The sequence below is a fragment of the Miniopterus schreibersii genome, assembly GCF_964146895.1.
Source record: "Miniopterus schreibersii genome assembly, chromosome: 14".
NCBI lineage: Eukaryota > Metazoa > Chordata > Mammalia > Chiroptera > Miniopteridae > Miniopterus > Miniopterus schreibersii.
Genome location: NC_138114.1, coordinates 51,387,264 through 51,401,237, shown reverse-complemented (window position 1 = coordinate 51,401,237; position 13,974 = coordinate 51,387,264). Strand labels below are relative to the sequence as shown.

Here is a 13,974-nt window from a genome sequence, read left to right as displayed (position 1 = left end):
ATTCTTAACTTCTGAAATAACCTTTGTTGTTCTAGAACTTGCCCTATTCTCCTATTTAGAGACATTTTATCTGTTCCTGAAAGTTAATTCTGTGGGTGTTCTCGTTGCTAAGGATGCTGTGCTTGTTTTACTGGAGGCTTGAAAGCTCAGCTCTGTAAGTTGGTAACCTGGATTTGTGTAGCTGAGTGGTGGCAACAGGGGCGACTTGCCTGACACCAAAGGGTCCCCGGCAAAGATAGGCCACCCCGAGGAATGGTCTGCCCTTCCCAGTAGGTCTCTGCACCTCACAGCTTGGTGGGTGCGTGGGTGGGTCCAAGGGGTGGGTTGCAGCAGCCAGTCTGAGCAGCCTGCATCACTTTCTCCCAAGCAGCTGAGTCTAGGGTGGGGCACAGGTGGCACCTCCCCCAGGAGACTGACCATCCGAGGACTGGGCTGTTCTAAAACTCCCTGCCAGTGACTGTCTTCTCTGCTGGGGACAGACACTCTTGACAATAGCTTAGGAATCACTGGTGTCAGTTGTTGACCGCCCCCCTTTTTTGAGGAAGCAGGTAGTACCCTGTTGTGTGGAAGTGCCACAGCTTCTTCAACCTGCATCCTTTGCCAGGAGCTTCAGCTGTAGCACATGTTTGTACTTATATCCTATTATAGATACTGTAGTTAGATCCTCGTGCACAGCCATTTCCAAGTTTTGAGATTTGAGTTCAGGGTTAATTCCCTGAAGTGGGTTTCAGGTCATGGGGAATGTACAGGTGGTCATTTTTCAAGGTACTGCCCAGGTTCCCTCCAGAGAGCTGTCCCCATATGCATCTCTTGTGACAAAAGCGTTACAGCACAGTCTGCAAACGCAGAGCCTGGGTAGTGCCAATGTCAATCGGGGAACTGCATTTAAAAGCAGCAAATGTTCTCACTTTTTAAGATCCAAAACGTTTGGATTGTGTTAAACACTGTGCTGTGTACTTGTTCCTCAGTGAGCAGAAGGTCTACTTGTAAAAGCTCAATTACAACACTACTCTACCTGAAAGACAAAAGACAAAAATACACATACACCCACAAATATGTACACACTTGAAGCAAATGGTCCACTAGAAGACGCAGCAATGGGAAACGCCTCATTTATGAAAACGCTCTCAGCCCAGTTCACTAAGAACTCAATGCCATCAGTGACAGGGACAGGAGCAACTGCCTGTCAAGGGTCCAACTGCCTCACAGTTCAGATGACAATGGGGCAGCTCACTAGCTCTTTAAGAAGTGTTAATTCTGAGGACACTGACCTCTCCTGGCCCGTTGCTGAGGGCAATGCCAAGGTCATGAAACTAAACAGAAGCCTAGGACAGACCCCCATTTCCCTGGAAAGACACACACTTGCTGATTCAACATGACCTCAGAGACTCAGAGGGTACATGACAAAGACTTCGGATGCCATTCAGCCAGCCATCTCCCAATGATGGGCTGTGCAATTGTCCACTTCCAAGGTAATTGTTTCAATATAAACAAATTTTTTTTTTTTTCCAAATCCTCACCGGAGGATATTTTTTCCATTGGTCTTCAGAGAGCGGAAATAAGGGAGGAAGTGAGGGGGGGGGGGAGAAACACTGATATGAGACACAGCGATTGGTTGCCTCCCACATTCGCCCCAACTGGGGCCAGGGATTGAAACCTGCAACCCAGGTACGTGCCATCGACCGAGAATTGCTGACAAACTCACCACTGAGCCAAACCGGCCAGGGCACAAACAAAGATTTTAAAAAATGAAATTGTTACATTTATTTTAACATAGCTGCATTTAGTGTGGAAAAGTGAAACAAATACAGGACAGCATAAACGGTATACCAGAGGCAGCCTTTAAAAAACCATGCTAGAGAGAAAATAAAGAACTCAGACAATGGGGAGTATGCCAGTTTAATCATAAAGCTTTTATGGTGTTTCGTTTTAAACCATATATAAATACAGTAATTTCTGAAGGATTTGGCAAAGATTTAGTTTTGTACTTCCAGTCTTTTAAAGTAGACACAGATTTGCTTAGAATGAAGCTGAATCTCAGAGCACGCAAAAATGAACACAAGCCTAAATTCAGCAATCCAGAGTGGGAATGAGGAAGGTGCGTTAGCAGGTGTCTTAGGCACGTCATCCACGTGGTCACTAGTCACAGACCCTGCCCCGCATGCAGGCCAGTATCTGCGCTGCACAGGGCCCGACATGTGCCCCAGACCCTATCAACACATGACTCAGAAAACTAGCACTGAAGCGTGGTCTTCAGGAGACACCTGCATCCTGTACTGAAGTCCTACAACGGTGTCAATGTAAGGCCACATGTTTATTTGGGATAAACCCTTTATGGAGTCACTTGAAAAACATCATTCATTCTTTCGAAATAGGGAGAATTTTAACTGAATTAAGGTTACAGGTAATTTTTATTAAAATACTACATACATCATGACTAGCATGGTAAAATTATTTATCCTTATTTATACTCAGGTATTTATAATATCAAAGAAAAGTTACATTATTCCAGTAGTATTAGTATGACATGCTCATTGATCCCACAGGTACGGTTGGTTCTAGGTTAGTGTGGTTTCAGTGTCTATCCACGTCTCACTAAATCGGGCACACAGCATTTACAGAACAAATCAACACCGCGTCCAGCCACCAAGGCAGGACAGCGCCTCAGTGAGCCACGTCGCAAGCTCCAGTATGAATCCCACTCCTTTGTGAAAAGCCAATTCCAATTCCTCATCAGAAGGTGCTGGTGGAGGTGGTCAGCCGCCGCCCAATGTAGATCCTGAGCAGAAAAGTAACAGCGGTGAGTGTAGGCCCAGGACTCCACGACCGAAAGGGGCTAGCCCTGCTGTCCTAGCGTCAGCTCAGACTGGCTGCACGATTACCTAGTGGTCTCTTCCCACCAGTGTGCACCCTACAATCACCTCATTAGCAAATTCCAAGCATATCCCCAGTACAGTGCGCCCTCAACACCTGCATAAAGGAGACTCACCAACCTTCATGTTTCCACTACAGTCAAGGGATGCAACAGCGCTTTTATTTTTAAGCTGATCCAGCAACAGCCTGCTGGAGAAAGTCACCACCCTGGTAATGGCCACCACCCTCACAGAGACCATGGAGGAGGGTGTGACTCTAGGAAAGTGGGACAGACCTTTAGGAGCCTAGCAGGCCGTGGCAAATGGTAAAGAGGAGAATGGAGAGGGGAGCCCCGAGGAGTCTGGGGTTAAGCATGGAAGGAAGGATGCAGGGCAGCCACCAGGTGGGAGCTGGCTGCAGACACCACCCTGAAATGAAGGTCCTACCTTCAGAATCTGAGGTGCTAGTTCTGGAGAAAGCTCCAGAAATCACTGCATATAAACACCCAGGTGAGTCTGACCCTGAAAAGCACTGGCCACAATAAATCTGGACATGCTGACATCAAGGAGCCCACCCAGGAAGTCATTCCCACAGGCAGAACTATAGTCTAGGGTTCCGAGGTCAGGGAAAGCAACCCCACTCTCACCTCCAAGGCTACCGGTTTCATGGAAAATGGGCTCTGAACTCCAGTCTGTCTCAGACTCAAGCCCTCCCACCAAGTGGCACCAGCCTAAATCAGAAGCTGTCTTGCCCATCCAATCTGTCCAGTAAGCTGCAGCCAGAGCACCGTCGCCCAGCAGGATGAGTGAGGCCACCAACCCAGGACAGAGGCTGGGGACGAGCCAGAGAGAAGAGCAGCCTCAGCTCCCCAGATTCATGCCCGGTGCCTCAGGGCTGTCTGGGTTGAAGGTCCTTATTGTCAGTAGCTGAACTTGTGTTTTCTGCATCGTTGGTGTGAGAACCCAGAGAATGAGGGCCTTGCTGTCCTGCAGGAGGTGTGGGTGACGGCACCTCCTCTCTGCAGTAGAAAGGGGCATTTAGAGTGCACACACAGTGGGCACTAAGGAGAGACCGGTTGTCTGCACCTGCACTTTGCACAGGTAAGGCAGCCAGCATGTGTACCACCTGCGTGCCCTTGCCTGGGCTGGCAGCATCAGTGCCAGGCTGGCCTGCGGGGCAGGGGGAGGGGTTTCCAGGGTGACGAACGGTGATCACATGGGCATGTTTGCTTACACAGTTACATAAGCTGTGACTTATGACCTATTATTTCAGTACAACCTTTAAAACCAAGTCGCTGAGACCTAGAACCGCCCAGGCAGGCCATACAGGGTCACTTACCCCAACCCAATGGCCAGCAGGTGCGAGAGCAGCAGAGACGGAAGGAAGACTTTGAGAAACTCAGCCGAAAAGACACCCCCCTTCTTCATGACACTCGTGTTCCTCATGCTGAGGGTGGCCGTGCGCTTCGGATGCCTGAACAGGAACTCCCTGTGGAGGGAAGAGCTGTGAGCTCACTGGCATGCTCCACCTCAAAGATCGTTCATGATGCTCAAAACAGACTCACTTGGGGGGAATGTTTTCCGGCCGACTTGACCAGTCCCAAATCCAGTCTGAGTTTTTCTTTAGGATGCTTTCAACTTCTTTCCTTCTCTCAATGTAATCTTCCTCAGACTGAGAGAAAGTGAATGTTAAAAGCAGACCAACCATCACACCCACACCAGAGAGCATCGCCTACTGCCCGACATCAGACCAAAGGCTGAGCTCAGAGCCGGGTCCACAGGCGGAGGGTGGGCCATGGGGCTGCATCTCATACTCTTCCCCCTTTATAGACAGAGAGGCACTAAGGTCAAAGTCCCAACTGTGAGATCTGGTGGCAGGATGAGCTGCAAACACTGTCCCAAGGATACTGTCCCAAGGGCAGAGACACCCAAAGATGCTGACCTCAGTGCTGTCACAACAGAAGGAAACGAAAACTCAGGCCGAGCAGTGGCTCAGTAATGGACACTGCAGAGCAAACAGTGTAAGAGAAAGCTGCTCTCGCGTGAAGTGGCAGAGGAAAGCCAAACTCACAGCCCCGTGATCCCAGTTACATTTTTTTTAAATTATATAACACAATACACTAATTAAAGAGAACTTTAAAAAGTAGAATTTATATGTGTTTTGCATTAAAAAAAAAAAGTCTGTACCTGAGCATAAAATCCCTTTTTAAAGTCCCCCAAAAAAATTGCTGAACATTTTAGAAATACTCCAGAATGCAGTTACCAAAGCCAACCAGACGTCCAGGGGCACCCCAGCTGGGCACTGACCCGAGTGTCTGGGGCAGGCACTCCTGCTGGAAGCCGCCTTTGGTGTCAGACAAAGCCTGGGGTACAGAACTCTCTCGTCCTTCTGAAGGAGACCGGCTGGGAGGGAGAGAACTAAGTGCTGGAAGAAGTACCCAAGGGGGCATTTCCTATGTGCCGAGCTGGCCCCATGTGCTGCCTCGGCCACCAACACATCTGCTAGGGCTGTCACCCTGCACTTATTTTCACAGCAAAGCTTAGCCCTGACATGTTAGAACTGGGACCGTGGGCTGAAATAACCAGCCTGGTTAGCTTCTAACTCTAAACCACCCAAGTACCCATCAGTTAGCCTGGCCTAACAGTAGTTTCTGGACCAACTGCAGTGCCCAATGATGAAGGCCTATCAGCATTTCGACCACAGTGGCAGAGGTGCCTGAGCGGCCTGTAGATAATGCGGCTCTCTGCAAATATTAAAACCCACTCACAGCCCAATCTATAGCCAAGACGACAAAAACCACCTACTAATGACCCCAGTCACCGTTCCCACTCCAGGCCACAGGTATATGAAGCAGAGGGCCCCATCCAGTGTCCTACCTAAAGTCGTATGCACCTCCTCTGGTCGGCTCAGTGTGAGCCTGAGTGTTAGAGATGCCCTCACCCCAAACATTCCAAAAAAAGGCAGAAGGCACCCCCAAAGTCAGACGTTTCTCTACCAGGTCCCACTGCAGACTGACTGCAGAACAGACCACACACTACACACCCATCCCAGGCCTACCTGAGAGCTGTTCTTTTCTCCAATGCTATGGCTGTCTGTCTCAGACGCTCGGTTCGTATCTTGCGGGGTCTGTGAGCGAGGCGGGCTAGGAAATGGTGTGAATGCGAGTGGGGAAAACAGAATATGTTAACATTCGCTCTCCATCAGGAGAAGCAGAGCCCCGCAGACAGGGGCGATCCAGTGAGGAGCAGCTTCCTTTACCACTGGCACCAGGCCACGGCCAGACCCATCTCCCACCTTTCAGCCGAGCTTAACAAGCATCAACTAGCCAGTGCTGCGAGGGGGGCTGTCACCCACTGGCTTTAAGGTCTGTTACACAGTCTCAGAGAGCACCTAGCCTTTGATCTCGGACTCAGCCATGCTGTCTGGAGTCACCCCGGCTATGCGGAGGACATCGGCTCAAGACAAAGCTACTAGAGGCGAGGGGGCGGAAGCAGGGGGAGGAGACAGAATGGTGTCCACCCCTGGCTGCATCGTGGTCCCTGCTCCCACCAGAGAACAAGTGGCTGCTGTCTAAGGGAACCGGCACCACAGCTGAGCCTGCTTGCTCCTAGTACGGCAGCACTGTGACACGCATGGTCTGCACCCACCTGTCGCAGTGAGAACTCTTGGAGCTGCTCCGTCCAGACTCATGCTGGGCATCCAGCAGGATTTTCTCCATGTCACCATTATAAATAGAAACAGAGGCTGGCACACTGCTCCCGTTCCCATTACTGCTAAAGTGCAGTTCCACCCAGGAGCCTGAGGGGACAAAACAAGGACAGTTTTGTTGAATTTCTACCCATTCGGCCACCCAGTCCTAACAGACAACCAGACAACCCTTCCATTTCCAAGAGGAGCTGGGGACACACAAGCAGCATGGCCTTGAACAGCACCCATTCCTGGCTCTTGCAGCAGAGCAGCTGGTCTGGCCTCACCCTCCTGAGGACCCGAGGCTCACTCCAAGAACCAGGACACGTGTCTGCAGCCAGCAGAGTCCAAATGACACGAATGCTTTTTTGCACTCAACTTTTAGAAGAAAAAGGGTGTCAACAAAAGCTTAAGAGATTTTTAAATTGTAAAGTTTAAACTATCTCTTTTCAACTTATTCCCACACCAGCAGGACATTCTGACCCTAGGTCCCACGAATTTCATGTACTATACTTGCCGCTGTCTTTATTTACATCAGAAGCCAGAGGAATACACTCTGGATACAACAAAGGTGATTTCTGACTGAGTTTGATTAAGCAGAGCAAGATTTCCCTCAAGTCACCTGGCCGAGTCCTCACAGGGAGTGAGCTCAGGATTTCCATCTTGAACTAAAAATTGATGTTATAAATCCCAAACAGAGTCTATCCAGATAGACAGATTTTATAGATTCAGAGAACTGCCATCTGCTTACCAAATATAACACAAAAACAGCTCCCACCCCAAGTACAAAATCCTCAAGTGAAGTCATTACTTTCAGCAAAGCTCCATCTCCTGCAGCCCAGCATTTGGAGTGAACTGGGAGAACTCAACCCCACCGCTGAGCCGGTGCATGTGGTAGCGGTGCACAAACGGTGCTCAGGGCTGTGCGCCCAGGATGACTGGGTGTGGACACAGAGGGGCATACTGGCTGAGTGAGGCATGGTGAGGAAGGGCTCTTGGTTTTTGCCTGTGTGTATGTCAGGGGCTTGACAGTTGGGAGAGCTGAAAGATGGAAATAGTTTGGCACGTCCCACAAAAGGGCAGGAAAGAGCCCTCGACAAAGAGAGCTGTCCTGCAAGTGCTGCCAGGAGGGTCCCACTTGGCTGAAGCTAAGACAGCCACAGGTGTGAGGGCAGAAAGCCAGGAGGGCAAGGACCCAAGAGCAACTCCTGGGGTTTGCACCTGAGGGACCACCAAGTGAACACAGATTCATCCGTGTGGTTGTTGCACCCAGAAGCTCACTGCCCGGCCACGCCATCATCTAGCTACTCCGTGATACATGTGCCTTGCATCCACTGTGGGCAGCTCTAAGTAACGCTTCCATAAACATCCTTCTAAACTTCATGGTGGCCATGTTCTCGTCTCAGCTGGAGACACACCCAGGGGTGGGATTACTGGGCCGAAAGGTGGTAATGTGTTCAGTGTTACAGAACCGCCATGCTCTCTGGGCAGAGCCGCTGCAGCTGTGCCAGCATGATCAGCAGCCACCTCAAACTTGGCCTCATCAGTCTTTACACTCAGCCATTGGGGGAGGGGAGGAGAGAGGGCCCTGTGTGGGTTAATTTGCATTTCTCTGATTTGTAATGAGGTTGAACATGTTTCCTTGGTTACTAGCCGTTAAGATAACATCTTTTTAGTTGCTCAAAACTCTGTTTTCTATAGAGTTGTCCATCTTTCTGTCTGTAGCAGTTCAATATTCAAGACACCAGTCTTTCTCCATCTGAATGTGTTGCAAGTAACTTAGACTGTGGCTTGTATTTTTACCCAACATCTGATGAACATAAACTCTTGGTTTTAATTCAGTCAGATTCTCGATCTCTTTCTAACCTGAGGTCATGAAGACAGTCTACTGTATTATTTCCAAGAAGCTGTGCTGTTCTGACACGCATTCAGACCTAGGTTCAGTGAACCTGGAAGTAATCTGTGTGTGTGATCTGACCCGGGTTAGGTTTTTCTATTCACTGACAAGGGAGCCTCTGCTTCTCCCTCTGCTCAGAGCTGCTTCCTATCAGCAGTCAAGATGGAAACACTCACTGACCCAGGACAGTTCTCTATTTTGTGCCCTAATTCTGTGTATCTCCACCACATCTATTTGTTACTAGATCACTGTAGTGGCACAAGGAGGACGAGTAGAATAGGCAAAATGAAAGCAGACTACAGAAGACTGAAAAATCCATGTTCTAGGAAAACTCAACGAACTAATTACACTACAATAATCACCACCCAGAGGTGAAGGGACTGAGCAGCTTGTCCTAAACCACAGGCTGCACCCGGCTGCTACACTGCTTTCCCACACACTGAGTGGCTCCTCCTTAGAGGAGTGCCACTAACCCTCAGTAGCCTCTATATCATGTTAATCAGAAAAAGGCACATCAGGACACCAGCCTCCCAGTCCACTGCTAACAAAATGATCACTCAGATTTTCAACTTAACACATGACTTTCCTCCCTAGCCTCTCTGATCACCTGTCATGAACACAGCAGGAGGCTAGCATCTGTCTTGGAGCCAGGCCACTTGGCCTCTGCTCTGAGCAGAGGCTACAGTGACTTCAGAGACTTCCCCACACCTCCATGCCAGATACAGCTCATCGAACTGCGTCAGCAAGGCTGCTGACCGTTTTCCAAGTGCTCTGATGCCCCCCACCCCCAAGCATCATTATAAAAACTCAAGCCCTCCTTCCCTGGGACTCAAAGTAACACTCAGCCAACTAGCAAGCCAGCTCTGGCCCATGGCATGGAACAGTACCATGGGCCCCATGCTGGGCACCAGTTCCACTTCTCTAGGTTCAACAGGTTAGTCGGACTCTGGGCCTGGCTCAATGCACTGGACCAAGCTAAACCGCTGCCCGGAGCACTTACGGTGTCTGAGGTAAATGGAGTCTAGACATGTGGTATCTTTTTTGATACCATTTCTGACACAAGTGTGAGGGTTTCCACACCAATAACCAATTCTCCAATACCAACTGGCTGTAACTGTTCAAGTCAATGCTGCCACTACATGCAGTTGGTGTCAGGTCCCACAAGTTAAAAGACTTAGTCCCACAGGACTGCCCTCACATTATACACCAGGCACGAATGGGATACCAGGCGTCCTACACTTCTGCCTGGCAGACCACAAATTCAAAGGTTCCTACCATACCACACACACACACACACACACACTTACCAGAAGTCACAGAACTCAGGAAAACACTTTACTGACGTTTACCCATTTATTAGAAAGTACACAACTCAGGAGCAGCCAACTGGAGGAGACGTGCAGGGGCCTCTCCCTGTGCACCACCCTCCCAGTTCAAAGGTTTCATAACCCAATCTCCAGCCCTCACTGGAGGAGGTGGGAACTTAAGTTTCCACCCTCTGATCACATAGTTTGTCTTTCCACCAGCATCCTGAGCTATCCGGGACCTCACCAGTCACCTCATGAGTAGACTCCTATGTCCAACAGGGGCTCCCTACAAAAGGGGCTTTTAATGAACAGCAAAGACACTCTTTTCATTCAAGAAATCCCAAGGTTTTTAGAGCTCTGTGTTAGCAAACAGAGAGAGTACTAAATAAACATCCTTAAATGAGATATCATTTACATATGGTATCATATTACTTTCAGGTATGTATGTATTTTTATTATACCTCAAGGGCCAACTCAGGGCTCCATGGAGACAAGTATATGTTTTTTAGAATCATCTCATAGACAGTCCTAAACATCCTTGAGAAAAAAAATCCCATTCTGGACTGTCTGCAGCAAAACCTTTGAGTCCAAAAGCTGTATCCCAAGGAATGACTCAGTGAAGGACAAGAGTTTTATTATTGACCTGCAACAACTGTGTAGGAAAACACTCCTTGGAAAATGCAGAGAATGTATGCTATGAACATACATCTTGCAGGAAAGATGAGGTTACAGTTGCTTCATAACCTTTGAAAATTTCCTCAGAGTTGAAAACCTACCAAATAACTGGCATAATCAGGCCTCGGAAGAAACAGGTGCTGTTGCTGACCAAGGCAGGCTCTCATTCCTAGCTCCAGCCCTCCTGCTTGCCTTCCCACACTCCTGGCTTGTAATTTACGCTACCGAGACATACTGCAAGTCAAACTCTGACCAAGGTGATGAGATTAAATGTCCACCAGCTCCAGCCTCTACTGGGACAGACCCCAGAGAATGGAGCTCCACTGCCCTACACACATCCCAGGTGCACCCAATGGAGCCCTACAAGGCCACCCAGCACCCTAGCCCACGGTAACATCCCAACAGTGGCTAAAGAGAATCACCCGTGGTGCATTCCACTGTTTCCCAGAAGCCCACTGCACTCCGCAAATTCTGATTGGAATGCGGGGGCAGAACCCAGCAAATATATTTTGAAAAAGCTACAACGGTAGCCAGGATTTAAAATGACTGGCTAGGGAAATGACGAAGTATCCAAACCACTACCCTATAAGACAGTGGGATCAGTGTTAGAACAGAGGGGTGCTGGAGAAGGCCTGGCACCCTAGAGAGAAAGCCTGAGGCAGAGCAGCTAAGGGGGAAGGGGGGCTACCACGCTAGTCACAGGGGGCTTCTTCCCTGGGAGAGGCAGGACCGGAATAAGGCACTTGATTGAAAAGTGATTCTGACCATAAAGCCAACTGGGATTTTTCCTAAACTTTTGTCGCTTGCTCACTGGGCCTGATTGTGACCATCTGTGAAATGGAGGGATTGGACTTGGATTTAATGTCTCAAACCCTTTTATGCTCTCAAACTGCATGATACTAAATTCCCCTCAAAGAAATCATTAGTTCTCTCTTCATACACCTTAGTCCACGGTGAGTCCCCATGAAGAGGTGGGGCTGTCTCCCCGCAAAGGCCAGGCACCCTCCTGGAGGATGCACTCAGGCGCAGCTCTGCCTGAAGAGGGGCCTCCTGGGAAGGAAGCCATGCACCTCCCCTCCCCCATCCTGTGCAAACCTCCGCACAAAATCCGAACCCCCTCCTGCAGTTTTGCAGTTGTGAATCTATGGAGAAATAAGCCGAGCATCTCGCAAGTCAACAGCTCTAACGGGAATGGAGCAGGGGCTGAAAGGGGGAAAACATTTGGTCCCAGCCAATACAAGCGAGGAGGAAAGCGCTGTTGTTTGTGGGTTTGGCTACTCAGTCCTCGTCAGAGGTAAACAAGAGGGAACCAAATCAAATCAGAGCAGAGGACAAGCCAGGGGTTCACATTTCCAGGGCAGCTGCCCTTCCCCGTGGCTCCTCCCACAGACTGGAAAGTGGCGAGTGCCCCGCCGCACGTACTCAGGAGAGAATGGCCCAAAGAACCCTTACCAGGAGTTTCCACTCACTGTGTAACCACCTTTTTATAGAATAAACAAAACAGAAAAACGAATCTTTTAATTCGTAAGCTGGCGATTTTGCATTGCCAGTGACTCAGCAGTTCGGTATCAATCTGGGGAGGGAGACCTGAGCCCCTCAGGAGCACTAGGAACCTTGAAGACTAAATCCGAACCAGTAACTAAAATCCAGTGTTAGCAATTAAGTGGTCTGATAATTAGTAAAGGGGTGCTTGTAAGGCAAGGAGTTAAGACACGCTTGGATCTTCTGTGAGGAGAGACAGAAAAGATTAATCCCTTCAAACAAAAGTCAATTTCAAAATTTACAGAGATTAAGGGTGTTTTTTTCAATGTGGGTGTAGTTTTTAAACACATGTTATATAATGTATTGGATTAATTATGAACTAATTTAGTTCACACACTTTATCTGAATTAAGGATTTTGAAATCCACTCTCGAAGGTTTAAACAGTCCACCCAAAGCTTAAATTACTCGCTCATTTTGCTTAGTTAACTCTTGCTTCAGAGAAGGATCCTTGAAGGTGGCCGGCCACCGAGCCCCTCCTCCCACCCCCAGGCCTCGGGATCAGGGGATGGGCCCAAAGGAACGAGGCCCAGGGGGCGGCCTTCGGGCTGCCGACGACCCAGCCGCGCCCGGAGGCGACGCGGCCCGAGTGCGGGGTCCGAGACCCGCGGGCGCGGGGCCCTGGGCACGGTGCTGGTAGCACTGCGCGGGCTGCAGTACGGAGCTGAAGGAACCGGTCCTCCTGCTTCTGCGCCCACGAATCCATTCTGAGCTTTATTTTGGAGCCATTTTCTAGGGCAAGTGGGACTTGGAACTTGAAAAACCCTGTCCACGCGCCTACACCGTTTTTTAAACGCTGCCCACCTCTTGCCCTGCGAAGAGCAGCCGTGGACGGGAGCCGGCAGCGCCTGGCCTTCCCCCTAGCGAGTCCTAAGCGTCCCTAGGACAGAGCTGCTCGTGGCGGGAACGGAAGCCCGTGCAATTCAGCTTAACGCTTGGCGTCTGCTCGCCGCAACCAGCCCTGGCCTGAACTCCCGAACACGAGCTGCAACACGGCCTTCAGGACGCCGCGGCACTTCCCCGGGCCCGGTGCCGCAGGTTAGGCTTCTCGGTGGCATCCGACCCGTGTCCAGACAGCCCACCGGGGAGCTAGCCCCGCGGGCGGCCCAGCCGCGGCCCAGACAGGGCTCCCCACCAGGGCTCCCACGTCCCGGTGGCCCCCGCCCGGCCGCCCAGCCAGGCCTCCCCGGGGGCCCAGCGCCGACCCCCGCCCACGGGCAGCGAGCGGCCCCGTGCCCGCCTCGCCGAGCCCCCGAAGTGGGCGGCTGCTCGGGGCCCCCAGGCGCAACCGCGGCTCCCTCTCCCGTGCCGGGGCCCGGCCTCCCCGCAGGCTCTGCCCTCCCCAGTGCGCCGCCCCGGCCCCGGCCCGGGCCCCGGCCCCGGCGGCTCACCCTGCAGGCTCTCCTCCTGCAGTCCGGGGCTCCCGCTCTGCGACATGGCGCCGGAGGGAGGGCGCTGCGGCCGGCGGGAGGGTCGGGGGCTGGGGGCGGGGGGCGGGTTGGTTGAGAGTCGGGCGCTCGGAAGCAAACAGACGGGAGCCGAGAAAGGATCGCGGGGCCCCGGAGGTCAAACACCGTCAGCCCAGGGCCCCGACTGACTGACGCGAGCCGACGGACGCACCGCAGATAAGCGGCGGATAAGCGACGGCGTCGCCCATTGGCCACAGGGAGAAGCCTGCGCGTGCGCGGGGGCGCGGGGCGCGTGCGGCGCGTGCAGCGCGTGCGCGCGGTGGCTCAGAGGCGTTGTCCGAGGTTCGGAGCGCGCGTGCGCAGTTGGGATGGTAGAAACGGGTCGCGGGTGCGTGGGGCGGGGCCTGACGATCAGTGCTCTCCTACGCAAGCGCGGGGCGGGGCCGGGCCTTGGAATGAGGGGCGGCCCCAAGGAGGGGGCGGGGCTAATCTGCTGGGGGCGGGGCGCCGTTCACTGGACCGGGGCTTGGCAGGTCCAACCGGTCCGGGCTCCCTGCAGGCGGAGCGGGCTGCGGACACGCGTCCAGCAGGCGGACGTGCGCGGAG

At 51.6% G+C, this 13,974-nt stretch overlaps 1 protein-coding gene across 1 annotated transcript; it reads right to left on the bottom strand.

Annotated features, from left to right (window-relative positions):
• Window positions 1–1,749: 1,749 nt before the first annotated feature.
• Window positions 1,750–13,719, bottom strand: BNIP3 (BCL2 interacting protein 3). The gene is made up of 6 exons (XM_081158894.1): window positions 13,351–13,719; window positions 6,501–6,651; window positions 5,911–5,995; window positions 4,418–4,524; window positions 4,192–4,341; window positions 1,750–2,779 (listed from the first exon to the last, which is right to left on the bottom strand). Exons 1-6 carry the CDS (start codon window positions 13,394–13,396, stop codon window positions 2,734–2,736), a joined length of 585 nt encoding a protein of 194 aa, XP_081015020.1. The 5' UTR covers window positions 13,397–13,719; the 3' UTR covers window positions 1,750–2,733.
• Window positions 13,720–13,974: the final 255 nt, after the last annotated feature.